This window comes from Saccopteryx bilineata, chromosome 1 (assembly GCF_036850765.1).
Source record: "Saccopteryx bilineata isolate mSacBil1 chromosome 1, mSacBil1_pri_phased_curated, whole genome shotgun sequence".
NCBI classification, from domain to species: Eukaryota; Metazoa; Chordata; class Mammalia; order Chiroptera; family Emballonuridae; genus Saccopteryx; species Saccopteryx bilineata.
In genome coordinates, this window is record NC_089490.1 from 119,233,680 (window position 1) to 119,258,418 (window position 24,739).

At 43.3% G+C, this 24,739-nt stretch overlaps 1 protein-coding gene across 2 annotated transcripts in view; it reads left to right on the plus strand.

Moving 5' to 3' along the window:
- Positions 1-18,913: 18,913 nt before the first annotated feature.
- AEBP2 (AE binding protein 2) overlaps positions 18,914-24,739 on the plus strand; it is a 76,875-nt gene continuing 71,049 nt past the window's right edge. Inside the window, exons 1-2 of one of the 2 annotated variants that reach the window (XM_066264559.1) lie at positions 18,914-19,729; positions 19,970-20,071. In XM_066264559.1, coding sequence (XP_066120656.1) covers positions 19,050-19,729; positions 19,970-20,071 — 782 coding nt within the window. In that variant the 5' untranslated portion in view covers positions 18,914-19,049. The remainder of the gene's footprint in view (positions 19,730-19,969; positions 20,072-24,739) is intronic. The other variant, XM_066264558.1, reaches the window with a different exon arrangement.

Here is a 24,739-nt window from a genome sequence, read left to right on the forward strand (position 1 = left end):
CTAAGCCTTAGGCTATAAGGACCCTGCTGCTTACAGCCTGTCTCCCACACCCAATGCAAGCTATAAGCAAGTAAACATATGTATCATATTTACAAATTTATTTGACTGACAGTTAGTATATCCTTTATTATTTTTAAAAAAATATTTTTGATTGGTTGATTTTAGAAAAAGAGGGAAAGGAGAGAGATAGGAAGAGAGAGACATTGATTTATTGTTCCACTCATTTATGCATTCACTTGTTGATTCTTGTATGTGCTCTGACCAGTGATTGAACCCGCAAATTTGGCCTTTCAGGACAATGCTCTGAGCCACCTGGCCAGAGTATTCTTTATTTCTGTTCGGTCCTTTTTTATGCTTTTGTGGTTTCCACAAAGTTTATTGAGCATCCTTAAAATTAGTGAAGTTTTTTTGTTTTTAGCGAGAGAGACACAGACAGACAGACAGGGACAGAAGTGAAGGGAGAGAGATGAGAAGCATCAAGTAAGTCATAGTTATGGCACCTTAGTTGTTCATTGATTGCTTTCTCTTATATGCCTTGACTGGGGGTGGGGGAGGTGGCTCCAGCCAAGCCAGTGACCTTTGGGCTCAAGCCAGCAACCATGGGGTCATCTGTGATCCCACGCTCACGCCAGATGAGCTCACATTCTAGCTAGTGACCTTGGAGTTTCAAACCTGTGTCCTCATTGTCCTAGGCTGATGCTCTATCTACTGTGCCACCACCTGGTCAGGCTGTTTGTTCATTTTTTATAACTAGTGTTTTGAATTCTGCATCTAGTGTATTTCTTGTCTCCATTTTGTTTAGTTCTTTTTTTGGAGTTTTGTTCTGTTTTTTCATTTGGAACATGTTTCCTTGTCTTCTAATTTTGGCAGCCTCCCTGTGTTTGTTTCTATGTATTAGGTACTGCTGCTATGTCTCCTAGGCTTAATGGAGTGGCCTAATGTAGTAGGTGTTGTGTAGGATTCAGTGGCATAGCTTTCCTCTCTGTATGCTCTGTGTGTGTGTGTGTATTTATTTATTGATTTATTATTTTTTTTAATTTTTTTTTTTAATATGCCTTGACCGCGGGCCTTCAGCCGATCAAGTAACCCCTTTCTTGAGCCAGCGACGTTGGGCTCAAGCTGGTGAGCTTTTGCTCAAACCAGATGAGCCCTCGCACAAGCTGGCGACCTGGGGGTCTCCAACCTGGGTCTTACGCATCCCAGTCTGACGCTCCATCCACTGCGCCACCACCTGGTCAGGCGTATTTATTTTTTTAACAGAGAGAGTCAGAGAAAGGGATAGATAGGGACAGACAGACAGGAATGGAGAGAGATGAGAAGCATCAATCATCAGTTTTTCATTGTGACACCTAAGTTCTTTGATTGCTTTCTTGTATGTGCCTTGACTGTGGGCCTTCAGCAGACCGAGTAACCCCTTGCTCAAGCCAGCAACCTTGGGTCCAAGCTGGTGCCTACTGAATCTGCCCCTTGAATGTGTCACTTATGTTAGTGGTTAGGTGGTAATGCTTCAATGTGGTCAGAAGTTGTCTAGTGGGTATGCTGGCTCTGGGGTTCCCAGGAGGTGTAGGCCAAGGTCAGCTGCCGCCTATGTTCTTCCTAGCGCCACCGGCATGATCTACAAAGTGAACTGCAGATGGCTGCTACTTATGCTGGGCTTGGAGGTGCCCAGGCGAGGCCACACTGTAAACCAACGTTGGCTGCTACTAATGCCGGTCCTGGGGCCGAGAGGTACTTGGTGCTGAGGACAGATGATGCTTGTTTGAAAGATTTTAGGAAAATATGAAGCCTGACCCAGACAGACCATTCCTATGGAAAAGCCACTGGAAACAGATTGGATGGGTCAGAAAGTTGGGTGGAGCTGGTCTGAAGGAATCACCAGGGCGGGGCCTACAGCGTTAGCCAGGTTGATGGAGATTAAGATATAATACCTGCCTTCCGGCTCTGGGGGAGGAGGGCTCAGAAAAGGACCAGTGGCCTCTGCCGGCTCTTCTGTCTAGGAGCAAGCTCCTCCTCCCAGCTCTCATCCAGATTTGAGCAATTCAGTTCCTCTTTATTTGCCCCCGGTGCCTTTCAAGCTAACACTGCAGCGCTGGAACTCAGAAGGAGTGAGTCAGAGTACGGTAAGTCCATGTGTAGGCCCTTTAAGAGGAACTGCCTGGGACTCCAGCAGCCCTTTGTCTCCCTCAGCCTCAACCCCTGCTGGTTTTTATAGCCAGAAGTTATGGAGACTTCTCTTCCTGGCACTGGAACCCTGGGCTGGAGAGCCTGGTGTGGGACTGGGACCCCTTGCTCCTCAGGGGGAACCTATGTAGCTGAGATATCACTCCTGATTTTTATTTGCCACGTGTGAGTGTGGGACCAACTTTTTCCTCCTCTTTGCTTCTACCAGTCTCAATGTGGCTTCTTTTTAAATTCCGTAGTTGTAGGTCTTCCATTCAGCCGGATTTCAGGTGGTTCTGAATGATGATTTTCTGTAGTTTAAAAAAAAAATAAATTTGATGTGGTTGTGGGAGGAGGCAGGTACCACATTTACCTATGCTGCCATTTTGACTGGAATTCAAAAATGAACATTTTAAAAAACAGAGCTATCAAGAAGAAACATGAAAGATGTAAGCAATCCAGATGAGTGTGGCATCAAGAAATAAGAGAGGAGAGGAAAAATGCAGCCAAGCATGCAATGTAGAATTTGGTCTCAGACTTATTTTCACTGTAATGTGATAACAAGTTTGTAGGATAAGAACTAAGTATCTTCTAGTTTTGGCAATTAATGATTTTACTAAAAGAAATGTACAAGGGCCTGTCCTGTGGTGGCACAGTGGATCAATCCTCAACCTGGAATGCTGAGGTCGCCAGTTCGAAACCCCGGGCTTGCCCGGTCAAGGTACATATGGGAGTGGATGCTTCCTGCTCCTCCCCACTGTTCTCTCTCTCTCCTCTCTAATAAAAATGAATAAAAAAATGTAAGAGAGAAGGATATAATTTTGTAGTAGAAAGACTGTATGGAAAGTGAAAATTTAGAAAAACAACTATAGTTCATATTCTTAGCAGTTTGGAGGAATTAATTTTATGAGGATAGAAAGACTTGGTTATGTTCATGAACTAAAAAAAAGAGAGCCTTTATACAGGATGGAATGCAGGCACAGGAGAGGACCTGTAAGTTAATGGATTTTAATTAAGATATAAAGCTTTGTTATTTGAGTAAAGGCTAAGTTGTCCTTAAAAAATAGTAGCTTAAATAAGATAGAATTTTATTTCTCAGCCATGTAGCAGTCTGGTCAATCACAAAGTCAGATACCTGTGTTCCTTGCATATTGTTGCTTCACCATAGCTATATGGTGAAGGTAGGTCAATGGCATAGCTCTGCAGTAGTACATGGGAAAGTGAGCCAAGGACAAATTACTTCTGTTCATATTCTTTGTTTTTTTGTTTTGTTTTGTTTTGTTTTGTTTTAGTGAGAGACAGAGAAAGGGACTGATAGGGACAGACAGATAGGAAAGGAAGAAAGAATAGAAGCATCAGTTCTTCGTTGTAGCTCCTTAGTTGTTCTGTGATTGCTTTTTCAGATGAGCCTTGACCGGGGGACTCTAGCTGAGCCAGTGACCCCTTGCTCAAGCCAGTGACCTTGCACTTCAAGCCAGTGAACAGTGGGTCATGTCTATGATCTCACACTTAAGCTAGTGACAACATGCTCAAGCTGGTGAGCCCATGCTCAAGCTGGCAACCTTGTGGTTGTTTTTTTTTTTTCTCTCTCGAAGCTGGAAACGGGGAGAGACAGCCAGATACACTTCCGCATGCGCCGACCGGGATCCACCCGGCACGCCCACCAGGAGCGATGCTCCGCCCATTTACAGAGGTAGGGTGGTGATGGGGAGCTGTTGCTTCACTCTAGCTGTTCGTTGGTTGTTGTTTGTGTCCTGACTAAGCAAAACCAGGGCTTCGAACTGGAAACATCAGCATTCCAGATCAGTGCTCTATCCACGGTGCCACCACAGGCCAGGTTAATTTTTTAATTGATTGATTTTAGAGACAGAAAGGAAGGAAGAGAGAGAGAGAGAGAGAGAAGCATTATTTGTTGTTCCATTTAGTTGTGCATTCATTGGTCACTTCCTGTGTGTGCCCTGACCTGGGATTGAATCTGCCACCTTGATGTTTTGGGATGACCTAATAGACTGAACTAATTAGCCAAGGCTCTAGGTGTTTTTTGTTTGTTTTTTTAAAGAGACAGAGAGAGGGATAGGTAGGGACAGACAGACAGGAACGAAGAGAAATGAGAAGCATCAATTATTAGTTTTTCGTTGCGACACCTTAGTTGTTCATTGATTGCTTTCTCATATGTGCCTTGACCAAGGGGCCACAGCAGTCCGAGTGACCCCTTGCTCAAGCCAGCGACCTTGGGTCCAAGCTAGTGAACTTTGCTCAAACCAGATGAGTCCGCGCTCAAGCTGGCGACCTCGGGGTCTCGAGCCTGGGTCCTCCGCATCCCAGTCCGACACTCTATCCACTGCGCCACTGCCTGGTCAGGCTAAGTGTTTTGTTTGTTTTGTTTTTCCATTGATTTGAGAGATAGGCCGGGAGAGAAAGAGAAACATCAACTCCCTGTTCCACTTAGTTGTGAACTCATTGATTGCTTCTCCTGACCAAGGATCAAACCTGTGATTTTGATGCACCAGGATGATGCTAGCTACATACACTGAGCCAAAGCTGTGTATTGATTTTTTTTTTACTTTTTAAATTAATTTTTAGAGAGGAGAGAGAATGAGAGAGAAAGAGAGAGAGAGAGAGAAGGGGGAGGGAGGAGCAGGAAACATCAACTCCCATATGTGCCTTGACCAGGCAAGCCCAGGGTTTTGAACGGGCGACTTCAGCATTCCAGGTCGACGCTTTATCCATTGCGCCACCACAGGTCAGGCCTGTGTATTGATTTTAGAGATAGAAGAAGGGAGAGAGAGAGAGAGAGAGAGAGAGAATGACTTGTTGTTCTACCCATTTATATATTGGTTGATTCCTGTATGTGCCCTGGTAGGGAATCAAACCCATAACCTTGTATCAGGATGATGCTCTAATCAACTGCTCATATATTTTTTTTGTTTGTTTGTTTTTTAGAAAGAGGAGAGAGGCGGTGAGGGAAGGAATAAGAAGCATAAATTCATAGTGACTGCTTCTTTTATGTACCTTGACCAAGTAAGCCCAAGTTTTGAACCTGTGACCTCACACTCCAGATCAATGCCCTATCCACTATGGCACCACATGTGAGGCACTGCTCACATTTTGTTTGTGAGAATTTAGCCATGGAACAACTGTTATGTGTTAAAATTTCTGTAATTCAGTTTAAAATACTGTACTTCACTATAGTTAGTGTGGTATTATGTATATATCAAACAATGTAAGCGTTAATTCAACTAACATATTAAAGAAAAAAGCTAAGTTCAGCTGTCTTCAGCTAGCATTAGAGCAGAAGGGACATATTTCTGAATTTGCTGCTAACACAATCTTCTATTATAGATACCTATATCTCCCTAAAGCAGTGGTTGGGAACCTATGGCTTGCGAGTCAGATGTGGCTCTTTTTTTTTTTTTTTTTACAGGGACAGAGAGAGAGAGAGAGAGTCAGAGAGAGGGATATATAGGGACAGAAAGACAGGTACGGAGAGAGATGAGAAGCATCAATCATCAGTTTTTTTGCCTGACCAGGCGGTGGCGCAGTGGATAGAGAGTCGGACAGAGATGCAGAAGGACCCAGGTTTGAGACCCCGAGGTCGCCAGCTTGAGCGTGGGCTCATCTGGTTTGATAAAAAAAAAAAAAAAGCTCACAGCTTGGACCCAAGGTTGCTAGCTCGAGCAAGGGGTTACTCGGTCTGCTGAAGGTCTGCAGTCAAGGCACATACGAGAGAGCAATCAATGAACAACTAAGGTGTCCCAAAGCACAACGAAAAACTAATGATTAATGCTTCTCATCTCTTCGTTCCTGTCTGTCTGTCCCTGTCTATCCTTCTCTCTGACTCTCTTTCCATCTCTGTAAAAACAAAAACAAAAAAATAATGTTAAAAATATAAAACATTCTCATGTATTACAATCCATTCATTTCCTACCACTCATGTTCATGATTGTGGGTGGCTGGAGCCAATCACAGCTGTCCTCCAGGACAACACCAAATTTTTTATCAGATAATGCATAATGTAAACGGGTTGTTGTATGACTCTCATGGAATTACATTTTAAAATATGTGGCATTCATGGCTCTCTCAGCCAAAAAGTTTTCTGACCCCTACCCTAAAGCCTTGCTAGTTGGTGTACTGAATGTAAAAGTGTGTTTTGTATTCAGGAAGCTAATGATTTGTTAAATAGTGTGATAAATGTTAGAAATAGTGAAATTAAAGTTACTCAAGTTATGAGGATTGTCTATAATATTAGAAAACTTTTTTTTTTTTTTTTTTTACAGAGGCAGAGATAGACAGGGACAGACAGGAATGGAGAGAGATGAGAAGCATCAATCATCAGTTTCTCGTTGCGCGTTGCGACTTCTTAGTTGTACATTGATTGCTTTCTCACATGTGCCTTGACCGCGGGCCTTCAGCAGACCGAGTAACCCCCTGCTGGAGCCAGCGACCTTGGGTCTAAGCTGGTGAGCTCTTTGCTCAAGCCAGATGTGCCCGCGCTCAAGCTGGCGACCTCGGGGTCTCGAACCTGGGTCCTTCCGCATCCCAGTCCCACGCTCTATCCATTGCGCCACCACCTGGTCAGGCTAGAAAACTTTCTTTATGTTTGCATAAACAGTAAGTTTTGTTATCCGATACTTGGGGATGCTTCCTGATGCTCGATTCCTAAGCTGTCCTCTATTAAGGTACTGGGATTTATGATTCCCCATGGTTACTAGAAGGCGCAGACTTCTGCCTTTGAAGTATGTATTGATACATGTTTATCCGTCCCACTACATCTTTCATTCACCAGAGGACCTGAACGCACAGACAAAGCTGGGATTTCATGCAGCTTACAGAACTGATTATATTCACACTTTCTTGTAGATACTATTTTCTTCCCAAACAAATTCAACGCTTGGATTGACCAAATATGCTTAGGTTAATTAACTGGGTGTAAGGGAGCATAAAAGAGGCTGAGGAATGTAGGCTCCAGCTAGGCAGCCAACTGACCAACAAGAAGAGGAAAAAAATACATATATGGTCTTTTTTCCCTTTTTATTTTTTGAGTGAGAGACAGAGAGAGAGAGAGTCAGGAAGGGAGAGAGATGAGAAGCCTCAACTCATAGTTGCACTAATTTAGTTCATTGACTGATTATCAGGGGAGTCCAGTTTAGTCAGTGACCCCTTGCTTAAGCCAGTGACCTTGGGCTTCAAGTCAGTGACCATGGGTTTATGTTGATGATCACATGCTCAAGCTGGCAACCCCACGCTCAAGCCAGTGTCCTCAGAGTTTTGAACCTGGGACCTCAGCATCTCAGGCTGATGCTCTATTCTCTGTGCCACCACCAGTCAGGCTGGTTTTTTGTTTTTTTTTAAGGATGCCTAAGAATCTGACATAGTAGAAAACTTAGCTTGCATGGGGAAGGAAAAATAAGTGAGGATATAGATAAGTTTATAGATGGGGCAGGAAATTGAAGAATTTAATTCCTGCGGGCCTCAGATTTTTGAGAAATAAGAAACCATCATTGTCTGTTGATTTATTTTACTTGCATTACCTAGGACATTGATTTGGCTGGTTTAGGAGAGACAAACTAGGTAAAAGATTTTTTTCTCTCATAAAAAGCCTGAGTTGTTAGACCAGGGGGTTAGTGGCATTGCAAAGTGAGGTCATCTGAAGACCCAGGCTCCTTCTGCTTTGTGGCTCTGTCATCCTATGATGTGCTCCTGGTATGCAGGATTGAAGCTGGTTCACTCTGACCATCTTGTCTGTTTTGCAGCCCATGAACAGGGCACAGGAAGAGTGAGAGAAAAGACAGCAAGTAGCTTCTTTAGCAGGATCTAATCCCTTCTGCTCAAAGCACAATAATTAGAATTTAGTCATATGACAAAACCTAGCTATAAAGGATGATGAGGGTCATATGCCCAGTAGAGATAGGGGTGGGAGTGAGGAGGGTGGAAGATAAGCAGGTTCTACAAAACCCAAAACCAAACCTGACCTGTGGTGGCGCAGTGGATAAAGCATTGACCTGGAACGCTGAGGTCACAGGTTCAAAGCCCTGGGCTTGCCTGGTCAAGGCACATATGGGAGTTGATGCCTCCTGTTCCTCCCCACCTTTCTCTCTCTCTCCTCTTTAAAGGAATAAATAAAGTCTTTAAAAAATACAAACCAAAAACAAAATAATCTATCAAAGCTCACTCTAAAAAATAACTTAAGGTAATTTACCAAGATGTGTAAAGGATTACAAAGTTTATGAAAGCAAGTCATAAAATAAAGGAGAGCCTGACCAGGCAGTGGCGCAGTGGATAGAGTGTCGAACTGAGATGTGCAGGACCCAGGTTCGAGACTCCAAGGTTGCCAGCTTGAGCGCCGGCTCATCTGGTTTGAGCAAGGCTCACCAGCTTGAACCCAAGGTCGCTGGCTTGAGCAAGGGGTCACTTGGTCTGCTGTAGACCCCGGTCAAGGCACATATGAGAAATCAATCAATGAACAACTAAGAAACCGCAACGAAGAATTGATGTTTCTCATCTCTCTCCCTTCCTGTCTGTCTGTGCCTATCTATCCCCTCTCTTTGACTCTCTCTGTCTCTCCCACAAAAATAAATAAATAAATAAATAAATAAATAAATAAATAAAATAAAGGAGAAAGACAAGAGGGGAGAAGAAAAGGATATAGTAAGATTAGAAGTTAAAATAGATGCCATCTATACTTCAATAAAAGAAGGGGTGTAGGTGGCTTTTTTCTGTTTTTGGCTTGAAGTGAAGGTAATTTATCCAAATTGCTGATATGCTTTTTAAAATATCTCATCCATTAAATATACCACTCACAAAAATTTGGGGATATTTCAAAATGAATATGAAGCAATAAAATAAGTATTTTTTTTTAATTGAACAAGAACATCAGAGAAGCAAATGACAAGTCAAAGAAAGTTGTTCGATTACGCAAATAAGATGCAAAACCAACCTTTATTTTATTGGTAAAAATGCACTACACAAAAGGCTGAAAGTACTGAAGTATCTACATGTTTTCTTTTTTTTTTTAGGTTGAATTGTTTAATTTTATTTATTTTTTACAGAGACAGAGAGTAAGTCAGAGAGAGGGATAGATAGGGACAGACAGACAGGAACGAAGAGAGATGAGAAACATCAATCTAGCCCTGGCCGTTTGGCTCAGCGGTACAGCGTCGGCCTAGCGTGCGGAGGACCCGGGTTCGATTCCCGGCCAGGGCACACAGGAGAAGCGCCCATTTGCTTCTCCACCCCTCTGCCGCGCTTTCCTCTCTGTCTCTCTCTTCTCCTCCCGCAGCTGAGGCTCCATTGGAGCAAGGATGGCCCGGGCGCTGGGGTTGGCTCTGTGGCCTCTGCCTCAGGCGCTGGAGTGGCTCTGGTCGCAACATGGCGACGCCCAGGATGGGCAGAGTATCGCCCCCTGGTGGGCAGAGCGTCGCCCCTGGTGGGCGTGCCGGGTGGATCCCGGTCGGGCGCATGCGGGAGTCTGTCTGACTGTCTCTCCCCGTTTCCAGCTTCAGAAAAAAAATTAAAAAAAAAAAACAAAAACCAAAAAAAAAAAAAAAAAAAAGAGAAACATCAATCATTAGTTTTTTATTGCGCGTTGTAACACCCTAGTTGTTCATTGATTGCTTTCTCATATGTGCCTTGACCGCGGGCCTTCAGCAGACCGAGTAACACCTTGCTGGAGCCAGCGACCTTGGGTTCAAGTTGGTGGGCTTTTTTTTCCTCAAACCAGATGAGCCCACGCTCAAGCTGGCGACCTCGGGGTCTCGAACCTGGGTCCTCTGCATCCCAGTCTGATGCTCTATCCACTGCGCCATCGCCTGGTCAGGCTCTACATGTTTCTTGATCCCTTAATTTTTTTTTTTATTACAGAGACAGAAAGAGAGTCAGAGAGAGGGATAGATAGGGACAGACAGACAGGAACGGAGAGATGAGAAGCATCAATCAGTTTTTCGTTGCAACACCTTAGTTGTTCATTGATTGCTTTCTCATATGTGCCTTGACCGTGGGGCCACAGCAGATCGAGTAACCCCTTGCTCGAGCTAGTCACCTTGGGTCCAAGCTGGTGAGCTTTGCTCACACCAGATGAGCCCTTGCTCAAGCTGGCGACCTCGGAGTCTCGAACCTGGGTCCTTCTGCATCCCAGTTCGATGCTCTATCCACTGTGCCACTGCCTGGTCAGGTTGATCCCTTAATTTTTGTGAGCAGTATGTATTATGTTTAGATTCTTCCCCGACTCTTTAGAGATTTGATGGGTAAAATATTAACTGATATTGTAATTTGTATATTACAACAACTAATCCATCAAATTCAGTTTTCCTAATAGCGAGTTTTAACACTGAAAAAAGTTGTGTGGTTAGCAATACATAAAATACATGAAAGGATAAAAAAATGTATTGTGCATGTTATTCACTTTTCACATTTTACCTACACATTTTATTGATAGCTTATAAGAAAACCATTTACTAAATTCAAAATAAGAAACTACTCAAAATACCAGACATACATGCATACATATCATCCACTTACAGTGGAAAGTTGCCAGCCAAAGCAGTTATGTCTCAAAATGGTTGTATTAACAGGAATATTGTTAATTCAAAAGTTAGAATCATTATCTGGCTGTGTTTTGGTTGAATTTGCAATTTACCAACTAGTGAACTTTCACTGAATTTCTAGTTTGCAGCTTCAGTTTTAAGATTCTACCATTTCATCTTCCTGTATGGTGCTCTTTTTATAGATTCTTTCTTTAGACTACAAGTCAATCACAGAACGAGGTCATTATGCTTCTATTAATTCTCTCAATATGGCCATATCAAAACGCAGAATGACCAACCTGAAATAAAGGTGTAAAATGTGCTATAGTTGCATATTTTAGAGAATTTTTCAGAAGTATCTCATGTGGTGAGATATCTCACATGCGACAGGAATCTCAGCTTGTATCTAAACTGGGTCTGTTGCTGGGATTCAAGCACGTCTGGGCATGTCTGGCAAACGAGTGAGTCAGGACTGAAGGGAACCTGCTGACATGGGGGCTGGGACTACTTCCTAGAACAGAACTCATTTTAGTGGTAGAGAGAATTAGACAGAAGCCCTATAAGAAAGACTTAGTCATTGAGTGGGGAGTAATAAATACAGCTTGGGGTAGCTGTTACTCAAATCTGTCACCAATCTAGGCCCATGAAAGCATGTCTGGATCCTTAAGTGAAACAGAGCTCTGAGTAAAAGCATAAAGAGCTGTTTCACTGAAAACTGTATGATGTTGGGCACAAGCAGTCTGCTTTGGGGTTCCCCTAAAAGAGGCCAACACAATCATTTCCATTTCTTCAGGCTACACCATGGCTTTGGCTCTTTTGTAATACAGATCTTGATAGGAGCCTGTAGTACCTAGAAAAGCAGAGCAGGACAAGGGGGCACTGGGAGAGAGAAGTGTGTGACCATACGAGATATCCTACCCTCCCGCCAGGGGCTTCCAGAAAGCTGGAGGTGTCCTCACTATGTTAGTAGACTGGTTAGGTTATAAAAGTCAGTGAAATTCAAGATATTTTTTGCTATATCTGACCCATTAGTGCTGTAGTCAACGAGTCTGAATGCTATTCCTAATCAAATAGCTTGTAAGCAATGGTGTGTTATTGGGTAATATATAATTATGTATATAATAGTTATGCATATAATTATGCTCTCTAAGCAAAAAGGAAGGAACTATATAGGGATTCTTGGCCTTCACCAGTTAGCTCAGTGGTAGAGCGTCGGCCCAGCATGTGGAAGTCTTGGGTTCGATTCCCAGCCAGGGCACACTGGAGAAGTGCCCATCTGCTTCTCCACCCTTCCTCCTCTCCTTTCTCATATGTGCCTTGACAAGGTGGAGGGGGCTCTAGCTAAGCCAGTGACCCCTTGCTTAAGCCAGTGACCTTGGACTCAAGCCAGCGACCATGGCGTCATGTGTATGATCCCACACTCAAGCCAGTAACCCCATGCTTAATTTGGTGAGCTCAGCTCAAGCCAGTGACCTCAGGGTTTTGAACCTGGGTCCTCAGCACCCTAGGTTAATGGTCTATCCAATGCAATACCACCTGGGCTGGCTGTGAAGGACCAGTTTTTAGAATTTTTTTTTTAATTTTTATTTATTTATTTATTACAGAAACAGAGTGAGTCAGAGAGAGGGATAGACAGGGACGGACAGACAGGAATGGAGAGAGATGAGAAGCATCAATCATTAGTTTTTCATTGCGCATTGCAACATCTTAGTTGTTCATTGATTGCTTTCTCATATGTGCCTTGACCGTGGGCCTTCAGCAGACCGAGTAACCCTTTGCTGGAGCCAGCGACCTTGGGTTCAAGCTGGTGGGCATTTGCTCAAACCAGATGAGCCCGCGCTCAAGCTGATGACCTCGGGGTCTCGAACCTCGGTCCTCCACATCCCAGTCCAACGCTCTATCCACTGCGCCACCGCCTGGTCAGGCAAGGACCAGTTTTTAAAAAAATTTCCAGCCTGGCCTGTGGTGGTGTAATGGATAGTTCATGGACCTGGAACACTGAGGTCCCTGGTTTGAAACTCTGGACTTGATGGGTCAGGGCACATACAACAAGTAACCAGTGAACAACTAAAGTGTAGCAACTATAAGGTGATACATCTGTTCCAACGCCCTTCTCTCTCTGTAAAGTCAACAAAATCTTAAAAAGATGTTTCCAGTGGATTGAAATTTTTGCAAAATACATAAAAGTGAGTTACCAGAATAATAAAATGAACTGATAAAATAAAAAATAGCCCTGGTTGGTAGTGCAGTGGATTGAGCATCATTCTGGAATGCCAACATTGTCAGTTTGAACCCTGAGGGGGGGTGCTGGTTTGATCCTTGGGGGTGCCAGCTCCATCCTGAGGTCACTGGTTTGAGCCCCAGTCAGGGCACATATAAGAAGCAATCAATGGGTGCACAACTAAGTGAAACAATGAGTTGATGCTTCTCTTTCTCCCTTCTACTCCGCCCCCCACTTTCTCCCTTCTCTCTCAAAAATCAATGGAAAAAAAATAAGCCCTGATATTTTATTATTAGATTCAATGGGCATAAAATTACTCCGTCAAGTTGTGATTAAAGTTTTCGGTACTTATCAAATAGCAGACTGGTAATGAAGAGTTTGTGGATGGGCACTGGTCTGTAGACCATGCTTCCTGCAGTATTATGACTTCTTACCTAATGCCACCTGAAGGAAATCTATCACCTGTTGGTCCTGCCTCTAGTCACATTAGTGATTGGGATAAGGACACTGTGACATTGTAGACATGTAAGAGAGTGCTCTTGTTCTAAACCAGGGGTAGTCAACCTTTTTATACCTACCGCCCATTTCTGTATCTCTGTTAGTAGTAAAATTTTTTAACCGCCCACTGGTTCCACGGTAATGGTGATTTATAAAGTAGGGAAGTAACTTTACTTTATAAAATTTATAAAGCAGAGTTAAAGCAAGTTAAAGCATATAATAATAATTACTTACCAAGTACTTTTTGTCGGATTTTTGCTAAGTTTGGCAGAATAAATCTTTATAAAACAACTTACTATAGCCTGACCAGGCGGTGGCACAGTGGATATAGCGTTGGAATGTGATGTTGAAGACCTAGGTTCGAGACCCTGAGGTCGCCAGCTTGAGCGCGGGTTCATCTGGTTTGAGCAAAGCTCGCCAGCTTGGACCCAAGGTCGCTGACTTGAGCAAGGGGTTACTCAGTCTGCTGAAGGCCCACGGTCAAGGCACATATGAGAAAGCAATCAATGAATAACTAAGGTGTCACAACAAAAAACTGATGATTGATGTTTCTCATCTCTCTCCATTCCTGTCTGTCTGTCCCTATCTATCCCTCTCTCTGACTCTCTCTGTAAAAAAACAAACAAACAAAAAAACTACAAGAAACTTACTATAGTTAAATCTACCTTTTTATTTATACTTTGGTTGTTCTACTACCTCCCACCATGAAAGCTGGAACACCTGCAAGTGGGCGGTAGAGACCAGGTTGACTACCACTGTTCTAAACTGATGTGTAGAGGACTGATGTCTTACAGTTGAACAAAGAATGAGAGGGAAAATCAATAAATCTATAAAAGACCCCTCCTTTCCTCCAAAAATCACTTTTCAGTGATGGAGGAAACACTTTTTTTTATCCAGAAAGCCAGTTCTAAGATGGCTCATTTTACTTTTCAGTATCTATACTGCATCTTGAGCATGCATTTGTGGCTTTGCTACCTGCCATTACCACATCTAAGCTCCATTCTTTTTTCACTCTTTTCAGCATATCTCCTGTACATTAGAGACCTTTACAACATAACTTTAATGATATCACACCTTTTATTTGGATTTGTTTTTCTTGTGAGAGAGGGAGAGAGAGAGAGAGGCAGGAAGGGAGAGAGAGATGAGAAGCATCAACTTGTAGTTGTGTCACTTTAGTTGTTCATTAATTGCTTCTCATATATACCTTGATCAAGGGGCTCAAGCCAAGCTAGTGACCCCTTGCTCAAGCCAGTGACCTTGGGGTCTCAAACCAGGGTCTTCAGCATCCCAGGTCAATGCTCTAGCCACTGTACCACCACTGGTCAGGCTCATCATACCTTTTAAAAAATATCTCAGTATATACCTGTTGTCTTTGAAAGTCAAACTTTTTACTCAAGATTTTATGCAATCTTATCTTTAACTTTTTTGTTTTAGCTTTCTACTTTTGCTTTCTCTTGGTTAATTAAACGCTATCATGAAACATTATTATGCTTTTCCATGTTATTGCTTCTCAGTTCTAGAATTTACCCTCACACAGAATTCCATTTTACACACTCTTCAAGATCAAGCTCAAATTAATTCAACTTAGATATAGTTCTATATCTTACTATACATACTTGTTCAGATCCTACATTCTTTATGACATTTTCAATGATTAACTCAGTCAAACTTTAACCCTAATCTCCAGGGCTTACTCCAGTGCTTGGCATATACACTAATGCCCCATACACTTTTCAGTTAAACTCTCTAATACAGTGATTTTTCAACTGGTGTGCTGTAGGAATTTTTATTTATTTATTATTTATTTTTTATTTTTCTGAAGCTGGAAACCGGGAGAGACAGTCAGACAGACTCCCGCTTGCGCTCGACCGCAATCCACCCGGCACGCCCACCAGGGGCGACGTTCTGCCCCTCCGGGGCGTCGCTTTGCCGAGACCAGAGCCACTCTAGCGCCTGGGGCAGAGGCCAAGGAGCCATCCCCAGCGCCCGGGCCATCTTTGCTCCAATGGAGCCTTGGCTGCGGGAGGGGAAGAGAGGAAGGGGTGGGAGTGGAGAAGCAAATGGGCGCTTCTCCTATGTGCCCTGGCCGGGAATTGAACCCGGGTCCCCCGCACGCCAGGCTGATGCTCTACCGCTGAGCCAACCAGCCAGGGCCACTGTAGGAATTTTTAAAATATGCAATATTTGACTATTTAGTCAGGTGCACTGACCTCTTTTCTCTTTTGGATTGAGGGGTTGGTTTTAGAGAGACAGAAGAATGGGGAGAGAGAGAGAAAGAGAGAAGCATTTATTTTGTTGTTCCACTTAGTTGTGCATTCATTGGTTGCTTCCTGTTTGTGTTGTGGCCAGGGACTGAACTCAACCTTGGCGTTTTGGGAACTAATGCTCTACCTGAACAACTTTAGCTAACTAGCCAGGGCCCTGACCTCTTTTTCCTAGATGGTCAAATAAAAACAACAGGCAACACCATAGCTGTACAGTGTGAATGAATCAAAATTATACCTATGGTTTTTGTCAGATCGGCAACAAATATATTTTGGTGAGCCATAGAATTTTAGTAATTAGTTTATATGTGCCATTAGATAAAAAAAAAAGTTGAAAATAGCTTGCTCTACTAGTTCTTAAATCTTTTTTAGGGTTTTTTTTTTTTTTTTTTCATTTTTCTGAAGCTGGAAACAGGGAGAGACAGTCAGACAGACTCCCGCATGCGCCCGACCAGGATCCACCCGGCACGCCCACCAGGGGGCGACACTCTGCCCACCAGGGGGCAATGCTCTGCCCATCCTGGGCGTCGCCATGTTGCGACCAGAGCCACTCTAGCGCCTGAGGCAGAGGCCACAGAGCCATCCCCAGCGCCCGGGCCATCTCTGCTCCAATGGAGCCTTGGCTGCGGGAGGGGAAGAGAGAGACAGAGAGGAAAGCGCGGCGGAGGGGTGGAGAAGCAAATGGGCGCTTCTCCTGTGTGCCCTGGCCGGGAATCGAACCCGGGTCCTCCGCACGCTAGGCCGACGCTCTACCGCTGAGCCAACCGGCCAGGGCCTTTTTTAGGGTTTTATTTATTGATTTTACGGAGAAGGGGTGCAGGGAACAAGAAGTGGTTGCTTCACTCTAGCTGTTCATTGGTTGCTTCTCATGCGCCTTGACTGGGTAAGCCCAGAGTTTCGAACCAGCAACCTCAGGTTCCAGACTGATGCTTTATCCACTGCATCACCACAGGCCAGGCTAATAGTTGTTCAATTTAATATAAGATGATAATATATTCCTTGTCTATCTCAAAGAGTGGTTTTGAGATTAAAATGTTTGAGGTTAGTATTTTTTTTGTATTGTATGTGTCTGAAGGTATCTGTAAAACCATAATGCCCCATGCTATTGTTTATTATTTTTATTTCTGCTTTCACTTGAGACAACATATGGAACATATAATAGCTGACCCAAGGCCTAAGGCAGCAGACATAACACTGGGGTACTCATGCTATTTGAAGACTTTCCAAGATATGTATGAGTATGGAGAACTTGTTTTAAAGCAGTCAGTTCTCTGATTCTCTCACTTCCCTTATGTAGTAGCCATTGCTAAAACTGAGCTGCCTGAAAATGTGTCCCGGGGTCAGAGGGTATGGTACCCTTCTTTCCAGCATCCCATTATCCCAATTGTCCCTCCCCTACTTTACAAAAGAAAGGCAAAATTCTTCTCCAGCCCAAGTCTTACTAAAGTGTTATGGGGGGGGGGGGGGGTTGTTAGGGGGATGGAGATGTAAAACTTTCAGGAGAACCAGGGAAAGAGAAGGGCTAACATATCCTTTTATTAGTCAGATGATTTTCAGTTACTTATTTCAAAAATGTTGAAAGAGAACCTAATCAGAATTGTGTGTTGATAGATCATTAATTAGTATTTTCTTTGTTAGATCTTAATGTGATTTTTCTGACATATAATTTGGAAGGAGTTAAAAAAATGGCATTACCATAAGAAAACTCCATTGTTATTTACTTATTTACGTGGACAAGTTTTCTCAATGCTTAGCTCCATGGAATCGGAAACTGGATGGAATAGAATTCATGCTGAACTCATTCTCATTCTAGCAGTATATTCATCCACTGATAAATAAGCCAGTTGAAAAAGGATTCATCCAATTCCATCTCTGTAAGATGCATTTCCAACAAAATTTTAATTTTACATTTAATATTTATTTATAAATATTTGCCATAGTTGTTTTATCAGTTGAAATAGTAAGACTTAAGAGTTTTATGATCACAGGAAATTTAAAAATACTCTTTAACTTTATTTTATTTTTTTACAGAGACAGAGAGTGTCAGAAAGAGGGATAGATAGGGACAGACAGAAACGGAGAGATGAGAAGCATCAATCATTAGTTTTTCTTTGCGACACCTTAGTTGTTTATTTTTTTTCTGTTGACTTGAGAGGGAATGAAAGAGAGAGAAGATGGGAGAGGTAGGGAAGTAGAGAGAAAGAGAGAAAGAAAAGCTTCAGCTCTTTTCCACTGAGTTGTTCCATTTAGTTATGTACTCATTGGTTGCTTTTCCTCTGTGCCCTGACCAGGATGGAACCAGCTACCTGGGGGTGCCAGGACTATGCTCTATCCATTTGCCCACCCGGCCAGGGTCAAAATTGTTTTAAAGAACTCATGAGTCAGCCTGATCTGGCAGTGGCGTAGTGAATAGAGCGTCAAACTGGGATGCGGAGGACCCAGGTTCGAGACCCCGAGCTCACCAGCTTGGACCCAGGGTCTCTGGCTAGAGCAAGGGGTTACTCGTCTGCTGGAGGCCCACGGACAAGGCACATATGAGAGAGCAATCAATGAACAACTTAAGGTCTCAATGAAAAACTGATGATGATACTTCTCATCTCTCTCCGTTCCTGTTTATCCCTATCTGTCCCTCTCTCTGACTATCTCTCTGGTCTCTGTATTAAAAAAAAAAAAAAAAAAAAAGAACTCATGAGTCAATAACGTTGAAGATTTGAACATTAAAGATGTGCTTACTCTGAGACAGTTAACTATTCCTTGAGGCATTCAAACGCAGGTTAGAGTAAAGCCTGTGGCTCAGTGTTGCACATATAGATGTAGTACCTTGCACTGTATTATTTATTCTTATTCATTTTAACGGCTCTCAGAACACCAAGGACTTGTTCAGAGCCTGTGCATGGGGTACACTCCCCAAAGAGCCCCGGAATGAATGACTTTATCGTGAGAACTCAGAAGGCTGTTAAAATCCCCGGCTAGCACTCAGGTTTCCGTTCTGCGTGTCCCGCCCGCTGCGAAGCCGGGGAAGGCGTGGGAAGGCCCGAAGGAAACTCTGAGCACTCGGCGGGCGGGCAGGGGCGGGAGGGGCCGGGCGGGGACGCTGGGCAGGGGGGCGGGGGGGGGGGCAGGGGGGCGGGGGGGGCCCGGGCGCGGAGCCCGCGGCTAGGGGAGGGGTCACCTCGCGCCGCCGCGCAGGCGCGCTGCTCTCTCCGCGTGAGCGCTGTCCCCGCGCGGGCTCCGTAGCGCGTGTGCTGGCTGACGCAGCTCGCGGGCCCTCCTCTTGCTCTGCGGCGGCAGCGGCGGAGTTTTGGGCGTTCGGGCGGGGGCGAGGGAGCGCGAGTGGAGAGAGGGAGGCGGCGGGGAGGAGGAGGAGGAGGAGCAGGCGCCGCCATGGCCGCCGCTCTCACCGACATGGCCGACCTGGAGGAGCTCTCCCGCCTGAGCCCTCTGCCCCCCGGCAGCCCTGGCTCGGCGGCGCGGGGTCGGGCTGAGCCCCCCGAGGAGGGGGAGGAAGAAGAGGAGGAGGAAGAGGAGGCGGAGGCCGAGGCGGTGGCGGCGCTGTTGCTGAACGGCGGCAGCGGCGGGGGCGGTGGAGGCGGCGGTGGAGTGGGGGGCGGCGAGGCGGAGACGATGTCGGAGCCGAGCCCCGAGAGCGCCAGCCAGGCCGGGGAGGACGAGGACGAGGAGGAGGAGGAGGAGGACGAGGAGGAGGATGAGGAGGAGGACGCGAGCAGCAGCAGCGGCGGCGGGGAGGAGGAGAGCAGCGCCGAGAGCCTGGTGGGCAGCAGCAGCGGCGGCAGCAGCGGCGACGAGACGCGCTCGCTGAGCCCCGGCGCCGCCAGCAGCAGCAGCGGGGAAGGGGATGGCAAGGAGGTTCTGGAGGAGCCCAAGGGACCGCGGGGCGGCCAGGGCGGCGGCGGCAGCAGCAGCAGCAGCGTCGTCTCCAGCGGCGGCGACGAGGGCTATGGGACCGGGGGAGGCGGAAGCAGCGCGACCTCCGGGGGCCGGCGGGGCAGCTTGGAGATGTCGTCGGATGGGGAGCCCTTGAGCCGCATGGACTCGGAGGACAGGTGAGTGCACTGAAGCGTCTCCCTTTCCCTCCTTCCTCGCACTCTTGGGCCAGGGGGACTTTTTGCTGAGAGCCCCCTGCTCCCCGATCCCTCGGCCCCTCCCCCAGGCTCTCAACTCGGAAATCTCTCCTGGCCGCCCCGCCCCTCTCGCTGCGGATTGCGGCTTCAAACTCGCAAACCATTTTCCCCCCAACTCTCCTTTCCGCGCCCTCTTTCCCCTTGGCTCTGCACTCCGTACAGACCTAAGGACAGCTCTAACTCGGAAACAACCCCCAAAGTAGGCCCAGATCCTCTGTCGGAGCTGAAGAGGCTCTTCTCGATGTACCCACCTCACTACACAAGGTTAGCGTCTCCCGCGTTCGCGAGCACACTTGTCAGAACTGTAATTGACAAGTGGTTTCCAACATGGCTGGTCTCGCCTGGATTTAGCAGAACTTCCTTGTTCTGGGAGAAGACCCCAACTATCACTCTTCTCTCCTTGAAAAAGAAAGTACTGTTTTATATTTAGTGAGTGCTTCCAAAAGTCCTCCTGTGTAGTTGTTAGTATGGTCTCCAAAGTGATTTGTTTTGTGATAAAATCTGGGAGAAAGTTTAAAACGAATAAACCGTTGTAGAAAAGAAAAATGAACTTACGACTTTTAAAGTAATTTTGTGGAATCAAAAAGTTGCAATCAGAACAAAATACAGCCTTGATAGTATGCGGTATTTAATATCTGTATAGTAATGCTTCAACATGAGAGTTATGATTTTTGATAATAGTATTTAAAGTCATGTATTGGAGAGATCTCTGAAGGAATTAGCATTTTTCTAAAGTTTGTTAGAAGTAATGTGGAGACGGACAAAAATGCGCTTCATATTTTCAGGTCATACAATTGCAACAGTATGTTTCAGTGGTCAGTATTCCTTTTGATCTCTTTGGAAAACTTCATGCTTTAACTAATTGGTTTTTAATGTTCTGTTTGAAAACTACCTCATGCATATTATACTGCTTCTAAACTATATTAGCATATATTTTGACCATCTGTTAATGTTTTGATGAGCAGTAGGATTTTTAACAATCCATATTGACTTAGATTTAAAAGTTTTAAGTATTCTAGACTTGGCTGGGTAATTCATTTGGTAGGTTCGATCATAGTCAGGGCACATGCAAGAAACAGTCAATGAATGCATAAATGGGTGGAACAACAAATCCATATCTCTCTCAAATTAATTAAAAAGAATAAAAGGCTTAAGTATTCTAAAGTTCTAAGAATTCTGATTGTTAATGGATAAAAATGGAACTTTGATTTATAGTGACTATAATAAGGAGTACAAGGCCCTAAATATTTTGGAAATAATAGTATTAGAATCTGACACTTGAATATGGTAAAACATCTTGGATGAGGTAAAAAAGACTGTACAAACCTTAGAAAAATTGTATTGAACTATGAAAGCACGGCAGGAAGGAGAATGAATGTCTTCAAGAAAATTAAAAATTGATGTGAATTGCACAGTGAAGCTTGTGCTATTTATCATTTCATTATATCCTTCATTGGTACCCATAGGTATTTGTAAGTTGATATAGTTTCCACTGATCTTCTATTTAGTGTGTATACACATTTGTTTAGCACTGCACAGTTTAAGTGTCACAGTCATTTCATTCTCAACTCTGGTACAGATAGGTATTTTTGACTTCCATTTGACAGATAAAGAAGCAAGTAGTAGAATGGTTAGTAGTGGAGCAGAACAAAGGTTCTTGAGTCTCATGCTATTTCTACTTCATGACTAGGAATAACTCACCTAAAATAACAAGGTGTACATGTCAGTTTTATTGTTTATTTTGAGTTAATATCTGTCCAGTGCATCCTGTTATTAGACAATGAATTATTGGTCAAACAATATTTCAGGAAGTAGAGTTTTGGCTTCATTTCATATTTATTATTATCTAATTTCTACATCATACTTCAGAGTAAGGAATAAGAAATTGGTTCCACAAGTCCAAATAAGGTTAAAACTTGATAACTAAGCATACTTCTTAATGCCTAAGTGTTAGAGACTACAAATTATTGTAGTCATTTTACTATTTCAAGGTAATGGATTTATCACTTCTATGAAAAAGCCTTACAAGTAGTGAAACTGGTTGTGGTCTTGATCATCTTAATTTTGAAATGCCCCTTATTGCCTTTGAATTTGTTTTTTAAAAGTTATTTTAAATTTAGAAAGGATTCATAATTCTTATAAACTGGCCTGCAGATTGCACCAATCTATGTGGCTTTTATAGATTGATTTCATGGTGGGAAGTCTTTATTTTTGTTACAGATGAAAGGATATTGTGGTTTTAAAGTGCTTTTAAAAAACTTGAGGCAATCCTATCGCAATGATTTTATCATTAGAATTTACTCTTTCTGTTAGGATGCCTGTTTAGTTTTTTCTGTCACTTTGAAATTAGATTGTATACATATCTTTGAGTTTAACGTACTTTGGAATATGTTGAAAGATCTTAAGTATCTCTATAAGAGCTTGATTTTAAGAAAGAATTAAGTGTAAAGACCTAGATCTTAAAGCTTGTGATCCAAGGTGTCATTTTATAATCATGTATTGGAAATGTTGTGTGATGAAAAGTGACTAATTTATAAAATGATTAAACAACACTTGGTACAAAAATCATTGCTTCTTTTTCCCAGGAGTTATTCTTGTTCAAAACCAGTATAGGTGGATTAGTGTGTTTATTTTGGTAAAATTAGAAAACCTTAAAGTTGATAGGTAATTTACTTTTACTTTGGTTATAGAGACAATAGAATTTTCTTTGGGGAATGGATATTTACCTGTGTAAGAACACTAAAACTAGTTTTTTTGTGTGTGTGTGTGTGTGATTTTTACTTTGAATCTAAGCTTAAATATTTTAAAAAATGTAACCACTTTTTAAGTTAATTTCAGAGGCTGAGTTACATACAATTTTAGCATTTAAAATGCCTCAAATTTTTTTAGTTTACAAATTAGTTCTAGTTATTGAATCAGATTATACTTACATGAAAGTAATTTTAGTTTCTCACCTATGGAAGTGAATTGAAAACCTCCATTTTGTGGTTATTTGTCTCTTTTTTATATTACCCCCAACCCCCAACTAGAATATAAGCCATGCCTTATTTTGAAAAAAGCTAAGATCTCTTTCAGACACTTTTATCAGCCTTTGGGGATAAATCTAGGTGTCAAGTGAAAAGTGTATGTGAGTGGATTGGATGATAGGGAAGGACATGTATGAAACTTAGTTTAAATGTTCAGCAAAGGCCATAGGCTCTTATTTTGTGAATCAAAATTTGTACTAGCTTATTGGGTTGCATACTGTGAATCAAAATTTGTACTAGCTTATTGGGTTGCATACTGTGAATCAAAATTTGTACTAGCTTATTGGGTTGCATACTCTGAGGTATAATTAAGATTGCTTTGAAACTGGTAAAGCAGACTTATAACCAATTTCCCTACATTATGGTTAGAAAGATTTTTTTCTAGTATAGAAGCTAAACTTTTAAGTCAGATTAATACTAGAAGGTTGCATGTTGAGGTTATGGTCAAGATTTATTAAGGATCTGTACATTTGAGGCAATAAAATACTTTTATGTAAAGTACTGTTTTGCTCATACTTCCTAATAAAACTCTTTTCACTATTTACACCTTTTATCTCTGAGGCAGTCAGCTCTTCATAGCCTTTAGAATTCCTGTTTTTAGCTACCCTTTTATTTTGATTAAATTTAGGTAAATTCTAATAGGTCTCAAATTTTCATTGATAACATTATAAAGCTCAGTTAAGGAAGGTATGGCAGCAGGAAAACCTACAGATCTCAGGTTTGAATGTATATAGAGAGATTCTAAGTGGTAATGACATTTTACTTTTAAGAAACATTAGGCCTGACCTTTGGTGGCACAGTGGATAAGGCGTCAACCTGGAACGCTGAGGTCACTGGTTCAGAACCCTGGGCTTGCCCCTGGTTAAGGCACATATGGGAGTTGATGCTTCCTGCTCTTCCCTCATTTGCCCAACTCCCCCCCCCCCAAATGAATAAATAAATATCTTAAAAAAACACAAAGCATAGGACTGCTTTATTGGGTCAGTTAAGGAGTCCTGTGCAGGATTTTTTACTGGATAATGTGGGAGATAGGAAGACAATGATTTTCTCTTCATCTGTCTTGCATATTGCCCTGAGATTGAATTCTAAGGTTTAGGTTTTGCTGTAGCTTCTAGCACAAAGCATCGTTGATCTAATGTAAACAGAGATTTCACATCTTGCTTATTATTTATTGTGTAGCACATTTCCTAAAATTTAACAAATTAAAAGAGCAAACATTTGTTATCACATGTAGTTTTGGAGCGTCAAGGATAGGGAGCCTACCTGACCAGGAAGTGGCGCAGTGGATCGAGTCTTGGACTGGGACACGGAAGACCTGCATTCGAAACCCCGAGGTTGCCTGCTTGAGTGCGCGCGGACTCACCAGCTTGAGCGTGGGTTCTGCGGCTTGAGCGTGGGATCATAGACATGACCCATGGGTTGCTGGCTTGAGCCCAAAGGTTGCTGGCTTGAGGCCCAAGGTTTTGGGCTTGAGTGCAAGCTTGGCTTGAGCAAGGGGTCAGTCACTCTGCTGTAGCCTCTGGTCAAGGCACATATGAGAAAGCAATCATTGAACAACTAAGGAGCTGCAACGAAGAATTGATGCTTCTCATCTCTCTCTCTTCCTGTCTGTCTGTCCCTATTTGTCCCTCTCTGACACACACACACACAGAATAGAGAGCCTTAACAAGGTGTCTCATGAGGTTGCAGTGAAAATGTTGGCTAGCATTGCAGTCATCTGAAGGCTTGACTGGGGCTAGGAATCCTTTGCCAAGATGGCTCACTTATTAGCTCTTGGCAGGAGGTCTCAGTTAACTCATGTCGGTATCTCCTTAGGGCTTTTTGAGTGTCCTCATGACATAGTGACCAGTTTTCCCCAGAGCTCAGGGAGAGCAAGGCAGAAATCACATGCCTTTTTATGATCTAA